Here is a 17,550-nt window from a genome sequence, read left to right on the forward strand (position 1 = left end):
CCCCCATTCTAGACGCCGCACTTGATTCGCTGCGGCGCGACGGAGTGCTGGACCGCCGGCACGCGAAATTGGGCTGCGGTTTTACGTCCTCCTCCAGGAGTTAGGGAGCAAGCGCAACAGGTGAGGTCTGTCCTGCTTCTTCCGGGAGACTTCTGTGCTAGCTTATGCACGGGAATGCAAGTTTTCCTGTCTTCTTGCTTTAGTTTCAGCGCACTGTGTTACGTATTGGCTGTGTGCCTGGACCCTCGCAAATGTTTTAGCATTTAACTGACCGCTCAACCATTGTAGTATTCTTGCCTGGAGAATTCCATGGACAGAGGAGCCTGGCGAGCTGCAGTTCGTAGGGTCGCACAGACTCGGACAGGACTGAGCGACTAACATTTTACAACCCAACCAGTCTGTATTGGAGGTTCTATTTTCCCCAGGTTTTCATGCCTCCGCCTGTTGCTCGCTGATGGTTGGGGAAGGTGGGCCTGCTTCCAGTCATCAAGCTAAACTGGGTCTTTTGTTATATTCAGAGAAGTCAGCTCCACAGTAGGTAATCATTTTTTCCACTTGGGGATCACCAGACCATCTGGTGATCTGGAAACTTTTCCCATAGACTGTCTCTGTGTCTGGTGTCCTTGGGAAGTCCTAAAGTTTCAACGAGGGAATTCACCAAGCTCAGGTCAAGTGAGCCTTCACAGCGCCACCATGGGACACAGCTTAACTCATTCCTCGGGGGCACTTGCCAATGTATCTCCAAGAGTCTAGGTGGCATAGTCTGTGTCCAAGTGGTGCCTGAAGAGGATGTGAAGACAAGAGACGGGCTGTCCCTGATGGCAGAGTGAGGAGAGGCTGCATATCCCTCCATAGTAGGACAGTTTCCTCTCTCCTCTGGGCCAGCTACCCACCTCAGGAGCATTGCAGGGCTGTAGTGACAGAACCTCGACAAACCGTGGCTGGTTGGTGGGAAAAGGGACCTCACCAAAAAGAGGCTAAAAGTAGGGTCCCGGAGGTGGTACTTGGGGGCTGTCTTATGGGGTCCAAAAGATACATTGAGATTCTCAGTGGAGGCCTCCAAAAAGCTAACAAAAGCATCTGTATTACTCAGGGTTCTCCCTGGTGGCTCAGATAGTAAAGAATCTGCCTGCCATGCTGGAGACCTGGATTTGATCCCTGGGTTGGGAAGATCCCCTGGAGAAGAAAATGGCAACCTTGCTCCAATATTCTTGCCTGGGAAATCCCATGGACAGAGGAGCCTGGTGGGCTACAGTCCATGGAGTTGCAAAGAGTCAGACATGACCAAGGGACTAACACTTTCATTTTCACTTTCTCCAGAGAACCAGAATCAACAGAATACCATATATATAGAGAGGTTTGTTTTAAGGAATTGAGTTACAGTGATTGTGGAAACTGAGAGAATCCAGGATCTGCTGAGGTAGTCCAGCAGGCTAAAGACTCGGGGAAGGCATCCTAAAGCAATTAGCTTGCAGAATCCCTGCTTGCTGAGGGAAAGTCAATTTTTGTTGTATTAAGGGCTTCAACTGCTTGGGTGGGGCACACCCACACAGTGGAGGGGAATCTACTTTGCTCAAAGTCCACAGATTTAAATGTTAATGTCATTTAGGACTTACTGGTGGTCCAGTAGTAAAGAATCTGTCTTCCAATGCAAGGGATGTGGGTTGACTCCCTGGTTGAGAATCTAACATCTCCCATGCCATGGAGCAATAGCCAAGCTGGTGTACTGCAATGAAGACCCAGCACACCACAAAATTGTAATAATAATAATAATAAAAATATTTGTTAAATGTTTGGTGGTGTTCAGTCACTAAGTCGTGTCCAGCACTTTGTGACCCAGTGGACTGCAGCATGCCAGGTTTCCCTGTCCTTCACTATCTCCCAGAGTTTGCTCAAACTCATGTCTGTTGAGTCAGTGATGGCATCCAACCAGCTCATCCTGTCACCCACTTCTCCTCCTGCCCTCAATCTTTCCCAACTTCAAGGTCTTTTCCAATGAGCTCAGATGGCCAAAGTATTGGAGCTTCAGCATCAGTCCTTCCAATGAATATTCAGGGTTGATTTCCCTTAGGATTGACTGTTTTGATCTCCTTGGTGTCCAAGGGACTCTCTAGAGTCTTCTCCAGCACCACAGTTTGAAGGCATCAGTTCTTCAGTGCTCAGCCTTCTTTATGGTCCAACTCTCACATCCATCCATGACTACTGGAAAAACTATCACTTTGATTATACAGACCTTTATCGGCAAAACAATGTCTCTGGTTTTTAATATGCTGTCTAGATAGTAAATGTTAATCTCATCTAAAACACCTTCACAAAAACGTGTAGACTAATGTGTGAAAAATATCTGGGCATGATGACCCAGTCAAACTGATGCATAAAATTAACCACCAAACACCCTTGGAGAGAAAAGGGCAGCTTTTGTTTGGATGTTCTCCCTGACAGAGACAGCTCTATTGGACAGCCAAGAGACCTCTACATACTGTACCACCTAAAGTAAAATAGCTTTTTGCACCTTTATGTCTCATGGCTCTAGTCAGTTGACCTTGACATTGCCAAAAGCAGCCATTTGGGAAGGAAGTAGAGGAAAGAAAAGTGAGGAGCAGATTCTGTCTCCCTTCCCCTTCTGAAACCTCTCCACATGGGAGCCTGAATCAAATCTAACCTGGGGAAATGGGAGAAGTTATGAATGACACATGAGATGGAAATTCTGACATCAGATTAAGTTTTTATTTATGCATTAGTTTTTCATAATAAAACTTTTCCTGGTTATTATGGATACAATGTTGAAATGTCATTCTTTCAGAGCTGGTTTCAAACTGAGAAGAAAACAATAGCTGTCAAATTTCCTCACTCTGCAAAGTAGGTTGCTTGGAGAGCCTTAGACCTGGCAAGGAAGTTGTCTCAAAATCAGCTTTGTGACCCTTAACTCAATACGTAGTTCAAATTATGAGAGCATTGAGATTGAATTCTGTAATAATTTCCTTGCAGAATGTTGTTTCAAACATGTAACCACAGTTGAAGAAAGTATAATTCAGGCTAAGAATTTGTCTCAACATCTTCTTCAGGATTCCCAGAGCTTTTGCTGTGCTGAATAGCACTTGTAGCTCTGTATTAGAGAAAGAGATGTATTTTTCTTGTCTTATATTTCTTCCTAGATTGCAAACTCCTCGTGAAATCCCGTCCGATTTATCTTGGCATCCCCCCAAAATGTCTAATCAGTGCCTGACTGACTTTGTGAGTCATAGATATTTGTTGAATGAATGAATGAATGAGCAGTTGATTCTAGCTGAGAACAGACTCTTCAACTCTACTTTTGTGGTTGAACCTGGTACCAAAAGTTACAGAGTACTGACCTGGTCAGGTGCCACTTGTTGATAGTTCATAGCAGCTTTAATAGCTAATAGCCAAAAACAACCAAGATAGGTGAATGGCTAAACAAACGGCAGTGTGCAGTAATCTTTTGGCAGTACAGGCATGTACTAAATCACATTGCACACTATAACTTACACAATGGTTTACATCAATTATGAAAAGCCCATCACGAAATACCGTATAACATTCTTAAAATGACATTATTATAGAGATATAAAACAGATTAGTGGTTTCAAGGGATAAGAAAAGCTGGGCCAGGGAGATAGAGGTTCAGTGTGAGGGTTCAGAGAGAGGTTCAGGGGTGATGGAATCGTTCCGTATCTTGAGGCGATAGTGGTTGCGCATGTAGTGAAATGACATAAACACACTTTCTACCAATGTTAGCTTCCTAGCTTTTAGCTTATAGTATCATTACATAATATACAAGCAATGGAGTTAACTGGGTGAAGGATCCCCAGAACCCCTCTGCACGAACTTGGCGACTTCCTTTAAATCTATCATTATCTGAATGTTTAACAAGTAAAGGAGAAACTACATCACCCATATATTCTTATCACAAAGTATTTAACCTGCATCTAATTCTGATTACTAAAATAATTAATACTAGTAGTAAAACAATTTGCTATTCTTTCTTAAAGGGAAATAATTTTGGCATTTTCTTTTAGCAGAAGGTGATGTGAAGTAATATGAAATATTATGATGATGTGAAATAATAAGGAAAAAAAATATATATTGATCTTTGACCCTAATACCTAACACAGAATTCCTAAAACCTTTGTACTTTCCTAGTGATAGGTGCATCTTACAGAGAGCTCCTATGTTCTTTGGAGTTTCCTGAGTGATAGAATCATCCTTTGTTCTAATAGGGTGATTCTAGCTGGGCTCCTGGATGGGAGCTGGTCACCAGAAAGACCAAGCCATGATCAGCCCCATCCCCAATCCTGCAGGGCGAGGAGAGGGATAAAAATGAAGCTAATGTTCCATCACACCTACACTATGGGGCCTCCATAAGTGAAGTCGCTCAGTTGTGTCTGACTCTTTGCGACCCCATGGGCTGTAGCCTACCAGGCTCCTCTGTCCATGGGATTTTCCAGGCAATAGGCCTGGAGTAGATTGCCATTTCCTTCTCCAGGGGATCTTCCCAACCCAGGGATCAAACCTGGGTCTCCCACATTGCAGACAGACGCTTTACCGTCTGAGCCACCAGGGAAGTCATGGGGCCTCCATAAACATCCCTAAAATATGGAGTTCTGAGAACTTGCCAATTGGGAAACAATAATACATCCACACTCTGGAAGGGTGATGCACCCCAGACTCCACGGGGACCGCAACTCCTGTGTTCCAACCTCATCGTAGGTATCTTTCCACCTGGCTGTTGACTTGCATCCTTTAATACTCTTTGTAGTATATCAGTAATAGTAAGGAAAGTGCTTTTCTAAGTTCTGTGAGCCTTTTGGCAAATTGTAGAACCCAAGGAAGAGGTCATGTAACCCAATGTATGTCCGTGTGCCCAGCAAACAGTGGGGCCAAATAATATCAAAACGTCAATTTGGAGCAGAGGACTGTTTCTTGCTGGGCCAGGAAGGAAACAGGTGGTTCATGCCTTAAAAATCCAGAAATCTGGAAGCTTTCAGTAAAGCCTCTTTCTAGGAAAAATGAGGGAGGGCTGTGGTTGATTATTGTCACCTTCCTGATGTCAGATCCCTTGTTCTAGAGGTCAGGTCCCAGTCAGCGCACTGCTGCTGTTGCTGCTGCTAAGTCGCTTCAGTCGTGTCCAACTCTGTGCGACCCCATAGACAGCAGTCCACCAGGCCCGCCCCCCCGTCCCTGGGATTCTCCAGGCAAGAACACTGGAGTGGGTTGCCATTTCCTTCTCCAAGTCAGGGCACTATGTTTCTGTAAATCTCCACCAAACAAAGATTATTCTCTGTCCTGCCAAGGAAGCAGGAAAAGCAAAGTCCCAAGGTACAACTTTTGCCCTCCGAGGCTCAGGCCCTGCCTAAGAGGACAGAGTACATGAAGGGGTAGGTTACCCTGCCCAGGTCAAGCACCCCATAGGGGTCCTCCCACAGTGCCCAGATCTGGCTGAGGAGGCAGATCTCAGCTGGTGGTGCCCTCAGGGCCTGGTCCCCAAACCCTGTCCAGGCATCGTCATGAAGGAGCCAGGCATCTAGAGCCCAGTCAGTTCGCAAGCTCCTCCGGCGTCCCCGATGGGACCGGGTCCCAGACTGTGACCCAAGGTGACCATCACAGCCATTAGGTCAAAGAGGCAGAGATGGATGGTGTTTATAATGTCACCTGTGGTCGGATGATACCAGTCTTTTCTGTTTCATAGGCTGTCTTTCTAGCTATCTTCTAGTGACAGGAATTTCAGAGAAACCAATCGGCCTGATTCTCCAGGTAGGGGATGTTCCTTGTGTCCTGAATTCTGGGAAAGTCAATACCAAGTGACACCAAGGAGGGGCTCCTGCAGCCTCTCTGCTCTTGGCCCCATGGACATCGTCCCGCAGTGGCTTACCAAAGCTGGATATTTGCTGAAATGTTTGGCTTTGTTGTCCCAAAGTTTAAGCAAAGGTAGGGGTGGGGGAAAGACAGGCCCTGGCTCTGGGCCCTCCTGTCCTCATCTTGCAGGAGGAGCAAGGCCTCCATTTCCAAAACACTCAAGCCTGTCCCAAACAGAGGCCTCTTCCAACACTGATTCTGCCTCTTCCCCCATTTTCTGCCCCTTGTTCCCTGACCCAGCTTCACAGTGACATTCTCATTTTCCTCTTCTTCTTTGCTCTACCATTCAAAATATATTTATTGAGATCTAGACCCAGGAGAAGACAGACAAATCTGTGCTATTTGTAAGGTTTATTCCACCAGGGATAAGGAACAGAAGGGCTTCCCTGGTGACTCAGGTGGTAAAGAATCTGTCTGTAATGCAGGAGACCTGGGTTCAGTCCCTGGGTCAGGAAGATCTGCTGGAGGAGGACACGGCAACCCACTCCAGTAATCTTGCCTGGAGATTCCCCAAGGACTGAGGAGCCTGGCAGGCTACAGTCTTGGGGTCACAAAGAGTCAGACATGACAGAGCAACTAACACTTCAAGGGACAAAAAGAAGTAAATATAGTAATACCACCTATTCTGTGAATGCCAGGGTGTCAGCAAACTAAGGCATATCAAGGGTAATTCACTCCCTTAGTCGCAACTGAGGATTCCTCCCCAGGCACTGGTCAGAGATGGTGCTTTGACCATCAACCTGCTCTGCCTCCTCCGTTATTACAGATATGAGATTGGGGTTCTCTGCTATTTGTCAGTCAGGAAGAACATTTTGTACCGTAAACCTGCAAATCATGGAGGGCAGGGAAAATAAAGTTCGCAAGAATTGCAGGTGAGTTTTATAAAAAGGAGGACTAGGGATTCCTCACATATCCAAGAAGGGGAATCTGAAAGGGAAAGTCATGCTCCTGCAGAAGCCCCGCCTCTCATCCTCCCATTAGCATGCAAAAGTGAGGTCTATGTGGCATCCAGCCTGGGATGAGAGGGACTCACCTCCGCCTTGGATTCTTGGGGTCAGAGGTCATCCAGGGAGGGACTATTTAGCCGGCTGGAGTTCTCAACAGCCTCACTTTGTGCAGGGCTTCACACACTACTCTTCAATTCCCAACAATACTAAGCAGGGTAAGCAGGGGCCTGGGAGGAGGGGAGGGGAGGGAGCAAAGGGGCTCTACTCTCAGCCTCCCTCTCCACTTCCATCAGGACTGCTGTCCCTGTGACCAGAGCTGAGTGTGTGTGGGGGGCTTGATCCCACCTTTACCATGAGATGTTAGGAACCTCTGGTCTTGTCTTGACCCAGGTTACCTTGAAGCCCTGAAACTTAGACCAGGTGGGCAGTGAGCAGGGGACAGAGATGGGGTGTTAGAGGTGGCCAGGATTCTGGAGATCAGGGAGCCAAGCAAAGTCATTATTAACTTCAAAACTGTGGTCTGAGCAGATTAAGGGGGTGGGTTGGAAGTGGTCCATAGGCTGCAATGGGACAGAAGGCAGGGCTGGAATGGCAGACAGATGCCCCCCTGAAACCTTAGTGCAGCCTAAATTAGGCAGTGAAAGTGAAAGTCGGTCATGTCCGAGTCTTTGCGACCCCATGGACTATACAGTCCATTAAACTCTCCAGGCCAGAATACTGGAATGGGTAGCCTTTGCCTTCTCCAGGGGATCTTCCTAACCCAGGAATGGAACCCACATCTCCCACATTGTAGGCGGATTCTTTACCTACTGAGCCACAAGGGAAGCCCAAGAATACTGGAGTCGGTAGCCTATCTCTTCTCCAGTGAATCTTCCCAACCCAGGAATCAAACCAGGGTCTCCTGCATTGCGGGCGGATTCTTTACCTTCTGAGCTATCAGGGAGGCCCGAAATCTGGTGGAGCAATTTTAACCTCACACTCTGTTTCTAAAAAGGCAGTGGTGTCCTTGGCTCCAGGACCAGTGTTCCTGCACTGCCCCCAGGATGTCAGCTAAAGCCATAGAGAGCGGGGAAGGCCATGCCTTGGGCCCCCTCCTGCCAGAATTGCTGCCGGAAGGTGAGTGCCCTTGGGAAAGCTCCCGAGGGTGGTTGGCCCAGAACTTGGGGTTCCTGGGTGGACAGCGGGGGTCTGGGTTCTGGCCTGGGGCTGCCACCAGGTGCTCTGGGCCCATCAAGCCTCTTCCCCCTGGGCCTCAGCCTCCTGCTCTGTGCAGGCAGGACCTCCAGCTCTCCACTGGTGCTGGGCCTTCCTCTCTCTGTTGTCTCCCTGGTTCACCTCCAAGCACCCTTGACACCTCTCAGCTCAGCTTCCTCTGAGGTGCCCTCCCTACATCAGAGATCCTGGGGGCTTCAGGAAAGGGTGGAGGGGGCTGTGCGGGGTCTATTCCGCCAGCCGCCTGCCCTGCTGTGTGCTCCCCCATTATTTCTTTCTTCCAGAGGAAGAAGAATCTTCCCAGTCAAGCAGCCAGACCTCTGATGGGTCTTCTCCTGGGAAGGCACCAGAGGGGCCACATCAAGGACCGGATGGCTCTGGCTCTGACCCCAGAGATCCACCCAAGTCGGAAGACAGCAATTTCTACCATTATGCAGGTAACGGGTCTCTGACCAATCCATGGATCCTCACCCCATACCCACTGCTCAGCTCAACATGCTAAGCTGTCAGTGTAAGGACAGTCTTCCTGATGAAATCTCTCTGATGCACTGTCAGAAAAAAGCCACAGTGTACAGGAAATGAAGTAAATGATGCTCTAGAATCAGAAGGACCACATTTCAGGGTTTAGCTCTGCCTCTGACTTGCTGAGTGACCCAGAGCCAGTCACTTGCCCTCTCTGGGCCTTCATAGGTTGGTTTTTAGCACAGGGATAGGATGAGGTCACTCTTACGGGTCTCTCAATGTCAGGTCATCTCCAATCAGGTGGGGCAGAGGTGCTGCTCAGGTTAGATGCCTGACAGCCGGCAGGCCAGGTCTCAGGCACGGCTCCTTGCCAGTGAAAGTTCACCGCTCATGCCTGCCCTGTCGCCCCTCAGCACCCAAGGCAGGTAAGTTTCATTTCTCCATTTGTGCTCCTCCTTTGATACCCCAGGGCCTGGTCACTAATGTCCTCCCAGAACACACCCTCCAAGGGCAGAGTCACCTCTAATGTGGGGCCGCCTAGGGGCAGGGCACCAAAGGTACATGTTTGTTTTTTCTTAAATCAGGTGATAATACACTACAGAATTTAATTTGCCAAGAGGAGAGTTTGTCAGCGTAGGTGAACAGCGTTAAGGACATTTGCATTGTTGTCTACTTGGTCTCCAGAATTCTTTTCATTTCCCGAAACAGAAACTCTGTCCATGTTAAACATTAACTCTCTGTCTCCTCCTGCTCCCAGCTCCTGGAAACCACAATTCTATTTCTAAAATTTGAGTAAGGTAATCTAATTTCCATGTCAGCGGTTCATTGTACTTCGCATAAGGCCCTAGGTTCACCCATATGTCATAGCTTCCTCTTTAATGCAGAATGGTGTTCCCTTGTGTGTCTCTAGCACATGGCAATGACCCATTTATCCATCGATGGACACTTAGATTGCTTCCACTTCTTGACAACTGTGAAAAATGCTGCTGTGAACATGCAGTGCAAATATCTCTTCAAGACGCTGTTTTCAATTTCTTTAAATCAATATCCAGAAACTGGATTGCTGCTGGATCCTATGATTTTCTATGTTAATATTTCAGGAACTGCCATAGTGTTCTCCTCAGCTCTTGCACCGTTTTATATTCCTACCAACAGTGCACAAGAGTGCCACCGCCTCCACGTACTGACCAAGACTTGTTATTTTATGTTTTTTTGTTTTTTAAATAGTAAGTATCCTGATGGATGTGAAGTGGTATCTTGTGGTTTTGATTTAGTTAGTTAGTGTTAGTCGCTCAGTCGTGCCCGACTTTGCGACCCCATGGACTGGCTCCTCTGCCCATGAGGTTTTGATTTACATTTCCCTAATGATGACTGACCCCACTCCAGTACACTTGCCTGGAAAATCCCACGGACTGAGGATCCTGGTGTGCTGCTCCATGGGGTCGCTAAGAGTCAGGCACGACTGAGCAACTTCCCTTTCACTTTTCACTTTCATGCATTGGAGAAGGAAATGGCAACCCACTCCAGTATTCTTGCCTGGAGAATCCCAGGGACGGGGGAGCCTGGTGGGCTGCCATCTCTGGGGTCGCACAGAGTCGGACACGAGTGAAGTGACTTAGCAGCAGCAGCAGCAGTGATGACTGAATTCAAGGACCTTTTCATATGCCTGTTAGCCGTTTGGATCTCTTTAGGGAGTTGCCTAATTGAAATCTTTGCCCAATCTTAAACCGAGTTCTTTGAGTTCTCTCTCATAGGAATTCTATCTACCATACCTTGAATATTAGTCCCTTCCTAGATACGTGATTTGCCAAGGTTTTCTCCCATTCTATAGGTTGCCTTTCCACTGTGTGGATTGTGTCTTGATCATTATGGGTGCTATAACTAAATGCCATAACCTAGTCTTAAAAAGAACAGAACTTTATTTTTCACTTTTGTATAGCCTAGGAAGTCACAGGTCAGGACACCAGTAGACTCTGTGTGTTCTGAGAGCTCACTTCCTAGACAGCCATCCCTGTGAGCCTCTACGCTGGGAGGAACAAAGGAACTGGCAGGGGGATGGGGTGGAGGAGTCTCTCTCATAAGGAAATTGATCTCAACCAAGAGGGCTCTGCCTTCAAGACCGAATCACCTCCCTGAAGCTCTCCTCCCCACCATCACATGGGCTATTAGGTTTCAACAGGTGAAAATACAAGAACACAAACATTCAGATCATAACCTGACTTTGCGTGCACGTAGATATGCTTCATTCATACTTCTTTTGCTGAAATTCTCCTTCAGAGCTTCCTTGTTCCCAAGCCAGTACTTGGCATGTTGGGAGACGGCAGAGAAGGAGGATTTACCCTTGACTTTAAAACGCTCAAAAAGCAGAAACGATAGAGAATCATACTGCCTTGTGGAAAATTCTGTGGCAGCAGGAGCACAGTAGACTCACATTGAGTCTTTGGGTGGAGGTGGCTCAGGAACATTGGGAATGTGTGGCAGAGTCCTGGAAGATGTTCCTGGATTTGTCAGGCAAAAGATTGAATGCTGAGGGCTGGGTGTGCCTTCTATTCTTTCCCCAGGATAGAAGCAGAAGCCAGATCAACGAGAGCCTCCTCATCCTCACTAAGGAGGTGAACTTTCACCTGTGGGCACAGGGGGCAAGGAGGGACCCCAACACCTTCACTCTTGTCTGTACCCAGCAGCCAAAAGATGGGTCTCATTCTGTGTGTTGCCCCCCATCTCTGATCCTGGACAAGGAGAGGTGATGCTCACGAGGGTGGCAGTGGTGGAGTCAGATCGGAGCGAGGCAGCCACAAGCCAGGAGTTGTCAGCACGCACTAGACAATGATGTTCAAAAGGTCAAGGAAAGACCCTCCCCTAGAGCCTTCAGAGAGAGCCTGGCTCTGCCTATACCTCTAACCTCCAGAACTGTGAGAACATGAGAGAATAAACAGAGCTTGTGCTCATTAGTTACTGCAGCCTCAGGAAACTAATGTGGGCAGATCTCATTTTATTGGAGTTTGCAGATACTCTTTTTTTTTTTTTTTTAACAAGTTGAAGACTTGTAGCAACCAAGAGTTGGCAGAGCTGGTTGATATTTTTAGAATTAAGTATTTTTAACTTAAGATATACCCATTTTTTAATACATAAGGTCATTGCTCACTTAGTAGACTCCAGCATATTATAAACATAACTTTTATATGCAATGGGGAACTAAAAACTCATCTGATAATTGCTTTATTGCAGTAACCTGGAACCTAATCCCTAGCATCTCCAAGTTGTGTCTGGACAGAGATCAAAAATCTCATTGCGGTTGAGGAACTGTTGAAGGCTCTGTTGGAATGAGAATCTGTGAAAGGAGGAGCTGGGAGTATCTAGAGGGGTGCTGAAGTTGATCGCAGGGAGGAGGCAATGTTTGTCGGTGACAAGATCTAGGGCCCTACTGTCCAATAGAGCTTTCTGCAGTGATGACCACGATCTTTGTGTGATCCAAGACAGTAGCCACGAGCCATGTGTCTAATGAGCACTGGGTCATGTGACCCAGAAACTGAGGTGTAATGTTTATTTCATTGTAATTCACTGTGGCTCAGTTGGTAAGGAATCTGCCTACAATGCGGGAGACCTGGGTTCGATCCCTGGGTTGAAAGATGCCTTGGAGAAGAGAAAGGCTACCCACTCCTGTATTTTGGCCTGGAGAATTCCATAGACTGTAAAGTCCATGGGATCATAAGGAATCAGACAGGACTGAAAGACTTTCTCTTTCACTTTCAAGATTTAAGTAGCACACATAGCTAGCGGTTGCCATAGTGGGCAGCATAGGTATAGGACATGACCTTGGGTGTGTGTGGCATAGAGTCTAAGATCCTTGGAAGTAGGGAGGTGAGAACTGAAAGACCAGGTTGTTAGAAATTTCATCTGTGCAGAAATGGAAGCCCTCAAGACAAGTCAGGGCTCCTGATGGACAGAGAGATGTTGGTGAGCCAGGAGCAACAACCTTCCAGAAATGACTGGGGGCCCAAGGCTGATTTTGTACCTTTTTTTCCTTGCCTGGTATCAAGGCTGCTCTTTCTGGGGAGCTGGCTGAGCTCACTCCCACAGCTCCTGAAATCTCCGGAACACCTGGTCCCTACTGCCCGAACATCCCAGTCCCTGCCACTGTTAGGTGTCCCTGCCAGACCCAAGAGCTCTGAGCAATTCAGTGTGGTACAGACTTGCTGGAATCCAGTGTGGCCAGGGGCTCCAGCCACAAGGCAGCACACACATTTCCCGATGGGGGAGTCAGGGATGCTTTGTGCAGAAAGTCACAAGTAGGCTGAGCCCTGGAGGACAGGGTGCTTCCACTCAAGCTATATCCTCGGAAGGGCATAGTGTGTCTGAAAGATGAACAAACCAGAACAGTCAAATTTATTCCATTGCAAATAAAATTAGCATGCTTTTCTGATTTCTTTCTTCTGCTTTTAAGAAAATGATACTGAAGGTATTAAAGTTAAGGAGCAGTATGAAACCGTTCAAGGCAGGTTGCTCTCCCCTCTGGAGCATCACAGAGCTCTGGACTCTTGTCCATCCTCCTCTGATTCCCGGACTATCAGACTACTTCATAACAGCAGAGAGCCACACAGGGGCTGCTCTGTCCTGTGATCCCAACTCCAGGGAACCCTTCCCACTGGGACAGCAGCAGGGACAAGGGAGGAAGGCAAATGCTGGCTATTCATGGGAGTTCTTTCTGTCTACAGGCAAGACTGCCGCAGCCGTGATCGGAGGAGGTGAGTCTCTTTGTAAAGCAACTCAGGGCCCCATGTGCCCCTGTCCCTGGGTGCCTGGGAGAGTCTGGCCTTGACCGAGTCCAAGATTACCTTGAGCCTCAAGACCTGGGTGGGTAGGGGTGTGGGTGGACGTGGTCAGAGGTGGAATTCTTGAGGTAACAAGAACCTTGCCAAGAAGGAACCAAAGCAAAGCTATTCACAGCACCCACTTCCAATCTCAGCTTCTCCCGAGTGCAAACTGTGGGAACCCAGGCAAGGCGTTAGAGCTGTATGAATCTGTGATTTCTCCCCAGAAAGCTGGGGCATGGTTTCTTGCAAAGGCTTGTAGGAAATGTGTGAGCTGAGCTGTGTGGATTCTTCGGAACTGCTCTGTAATGCTTAGAGCTCATCTAGTGAGCCCAGTCAGGGTCACTCACTGGTGAGGGTCACCCACTGATGAGGGTCACCCACTGGTGAGGGTCGTTCGTGGTGGCCAAAATCAAAGAATATCAAATATTTCTGTCACACCAGCCAGTCTCAAGTGCTCAGTGCCACATGTGTCCACCATGTGGACGGTGTAGACATAGAAGGTTCCAGGTTGCAGAAGGTTCTATACCTGCACCATCTGAGATGTAGGGACCCTGGGGGATGCTCACCAGCAGTCTTGGGCCAGAGGTCAGAAGCTTCCACCCAGCACCTTTTCAGAAGGGCAGTTCTGTCCTCATACTCTGGGCCTGTGCTTGCGTGAAAGACACCAGTTTCCCGCCAAAGGGGGCTTTTGAAGACCCCTGCTTGTTTCGACTTTATTTTATAAAGGGCAAACTAAAGCCCAGGGACGACTGTGAGGTTCCCAGGAACACAGCTGAAATGAGGCACAAGTAGGGCTGGGATTAAGGTTTTTGGAGGGGTCCCCCCACCCACGTGTGTCCGCATCTACAGCATTCCCTCGGACGCTGAGGCTCTCAGGAGAGCAAAGTGGACCCCTCACCTCATGTCTCAGGAAGGTGTCAGGGAGGTCTAGGGAGTCGGTCCCATGGGACCAAACTCAAATCTCCTGTCTCCCTGCAGCCCTGGCTGTGGGGTCTGTTCCCGTAGTGCTGGGCGCCCTGGGCTTCACTGGGGCTGGAATCGCCGCCTCCTCCCTCGCGGCCAAGATGATGTCAGCGGCCGCCGTGGCCAATGGGGGTGGAGTTGCTGCTGGCAGCCTGGTGGCCACCCTCCAGTCCGTGGGTAGGTGTCCGGCGGGAGAATGGGGGATTCAGGCACGAGGCCAAGCCTGAGGGAGGGCCTCTGTGCTTCTTCCAGCTTCGTGGTCATCGGGGTCCTGGTCCTTTGTGTCACCCTCACTGTCCCCTCTTCTAGTTGGGAATACGGTTGGTGGGATGAGAGGTGAGCAGCCCAGGAGGCCGGCATTCCTCATCAACCCTATATAACCTATGTAGGTGCCCTTGCCTCCCTGGGCCCAGCCTGGTGCTGTGGAGGGAGGGGCAGCCTGTCCTTTCTCAGAGGGCCTGTCTTGTGGCTGGTGGACTGACCAGCAGAGTTCGTGTCTCCTCTTTGGGCAGCCATGTGCAGCCGCCCAGACATCCTGGGGTATCAGGAAGTAGAGCAGGCAACAAAGGTGGGATGTCTATTTCCTTGGCCTCCAGATGGTCCTGGGATTTCTGACTCCTACAGCCTTGGCAGGGCCTGCTAGGCCTTCCTGTCCCCTTGTGCTCTAACCTCCTCCTCTCTCCCAGGGGCAGCTGGACTTCCGCATCATCCAACATCCTCCTCGGCTCTGCTGGGGCAACAATTGGGACGTGGCTGTGGGGTTCAAAAAAGAAGGCCCCTTCTCCACCAGGATCCAGCACTGAAGAAGAGAGCAGTTCCCATGCTGGAGATGACCCTGCAGGGCCTCAGGATGTCAGTCCCCCAAATGACAAGCCCTCTGCCTCCCAAAATTCTTCAAAGAATCATAAGAAGTAAAAACAAGATGCTGTGACCTTTCATGAGTGTCCCTACTGGGTTCTTATTTATCAGACAGGGTGCAGGGCATCTGTAGAGCCACTGGTGATAGGATATGGGCCAAGAACTCTGTGAGAATGGGCACTGATATCCATGACAGGAAGCCAGCTCGGTTTCCACTCTACTGTGACCAAAAGTGAAAGTGTTATTTAATCAGTTGTCTGACTGTTTGCGATCCCATGGACTGTAGCTGGCAAGGCTCCTCTGTCCATGCAATTGTCCAGGCAAGAATCCTGGAGTAGGTTGCCATTCCTTTCCTGAGGAGATCTTCCTGACCCAGGGATGGAAACTGGGTCTCCCACATTGCAGGCAGATTCTTTCTCATCTAAGCCACTGAGTGGGGCAATCTTGCGGATGTGAACTCTTAACCCATGTGGTTAACTCTAGTTAATGTCAGAATCAAGTTAAATTGCAGGACACCCACCTGTTGTCCGTCAGCAACTAGGGTTTCTTGTAAAGGAATCCACACGTCTGATGTCCAAAGTCTTCTGAGTGGCCTTGTACTGAAAAACTCTGTTTTCTCACTCAGATAGTAAAAGTAATTTATGTCTGCGACATCGTAAATTACCTAGAGTTTTGCCCACACTTCCAAAGTTGCTCCAAGTACCATACATTACAAACACAGGTACAGGGACTTCGCTGGTGGTCCAGTGTTTAAGAATCCACCTTCCAATGCAGGAGACATTGGTCAGAGAATTGGTCGATTAAGATCCCACATTTGTAAGGCCTCCCCAGACAGCCATTTTGCTTTTTTGCATTTCTTTTCCATGGGGATGGTCTTGATCCCTGTCTCCTATACAATATCACGAACCTCAGTCCATAGTTCATCAGGCACTCCATCTATCAGATCTAGGCCCTTAAATCTATTTCTCACTTCCACTGTATAATCAAGGGATTTGATTTAGGTCATACCTGAATGGTCTAGCGGTTTTCCCTACTTTCTTCAATTTCAGTCTGAATTTGGCAATAAGGAGTTCATGATCTGAGCCACAGTCAGCTCCTGGTCTTGTTTTTGTTGACTGTATACAGCTTCTCCATCTTTGGCTGCAAAGAATATAATCAATCTGATTTCAGTGTTGACCATCTGGTGATGTCCATGTGTAGAGTCTTCTCTTGTGTTGTTGGAAGAGTGTGTTTGCTATGAACAGTGCGTTTTCTTGACAAAACTCTATTAGTCTTTGCCCTGCTTGATTCCGCATTCCAAGGTCAAATTTGCCTGTTACTCCAGGTGTTTCTTGACTTCCTACTTTTGCATTCCAGTCCCCTATAATGAAAAGGACATCTTTTTTTTGGTGTTAGTTCTAAAAGGTCTTGTAGGTCTTCATAAAACTGTTCAGCTTCAGCTTCTTCAGCATTACTGGTTGGGGCATAGACTTGGATAACTGTGATAATTGAATGGTTTGCCTTGGAGATGAACAGAGATCATTCTGTCATTTCTGAGATTACATCCAAGTACTGCATTTCAGACTCTTTTGTTGACCTTGATGGCTACTCCATTTCTTCTGAGGGATTCCTGCCCGCAGTAGTAGATATAATGGTCATCTGAGTTAAATTCACCCATTCCAGTCCATTTTAGTTCATTGATTCCTAGGATGTCGACGTTCACCCTTGCCATCTCTTGTTTGACCACTTCCAATTTGCCTTGATTCATGGACCTGACATTCCAGGTTCCTATGCAATATTGCTCTTTACAGCATCGGATCTTGCTTCTATCACCAGTCACATGCACAACTGGGTATTGTTTTTATTTTGGCTCCATCCCTTCATTCTTTCTGGAGTTATTTCTCCACTGATCTCCAGTAGCATATTGGGGACCTAATGACGTGTGGAGTTCCTCTTTTGGTATCCTATCATTTTGCCTTTTCATGCTGTTCATGGGGTTCTCAAGGCAAGAATACTGAAGTGGCTTGCCTTTCCCTTCTCCAGTGGACCACGTTCTGTCAGACCTCTCCAGCATGACCCGCCCGACTTGGGTTGCCCTGCAGGCATAGCTTGGTTTCATTGAGTTAGACAAGGCTGTGGTCCTAGTGTGATTAGATTGACTAGTTTTCTGTGAGTATGATTTCAGTGTGTCTGCCCTCTGATGCCCTCTTGCAACACCTGCCAACTTACTTGGGTTTCTCTTACCTTGGGTGTGGGGTATCTCTTCACGGCTGCTCCAGGAAGAAAAGTTATGACCAACCTAGATAGCATATTCAAAAGCAGAGACATTACTTTGCCGACTAAGGTCCGTCTAGTCAAGGCTATGGTTTTTCCTGTGGTCTTGTATGATGTGAGAGTTGGACTGTGAAGAAGGCTGAGCGCCGAAGAATTGATGCTTTTGA

The 17,550-nt window shown here is 48.0% G+C and overlaps 1 protein-coding gene across 4 annotated transcripts; it reads left to right on the plus strand.

The window, feature by feature from the left end:
- On the plus strand, window positions 7–15,208 carry LOC102170640 (interferon alpha-inducible protein 27-like protein 2). Of its 4 annotated transcripts, none has more exons than XM_013973208.2 (6): window positions 7–125; window positions 7,816–7,937; window positions 8,318–8,470; window positions 13,211–13,240; window positions 14,288–14,449; window positions 14,959–15,208. In XM_013973208.2, the coding sequence occupies exons 2-6, from the start codon at window positions 7,865–7,867 to the stop codon at window positions 15,201–15,203; spliced, it is 663 nt and encodes a 220-aa protein (XP_013828662.2). In that variant the 5' UTR covers window positions 7–125; window positions 7,816–7,864; the 3' UTR covers window positions 15,204–15,208. The 4 variants fall into 4 exon arrangements, with proteins under 4 accessions (XP_013828662.2, XP_005695403.2, XP_013828664.2 ...); XM_005695346.3 differs by having other exon boundaries at window positions 7–120; XM_013973210.2 differs by having other exon boundaries at window positions 11–125; window positions 7,820–7,937.

Source organism: Capra hircus, chromosome 21 (assembly GCF_001704415.2).
Source record: "Capra hircus breed San Clemente chromosome 21, ASM170441v1, whole genome shotgun sequence".
NCBI classification, from domain to species: Eukaryota; Metazoa; Chordata; class Mammalia; order Artiodactyla; family Bovidae; genus Capra; species Capra hircus.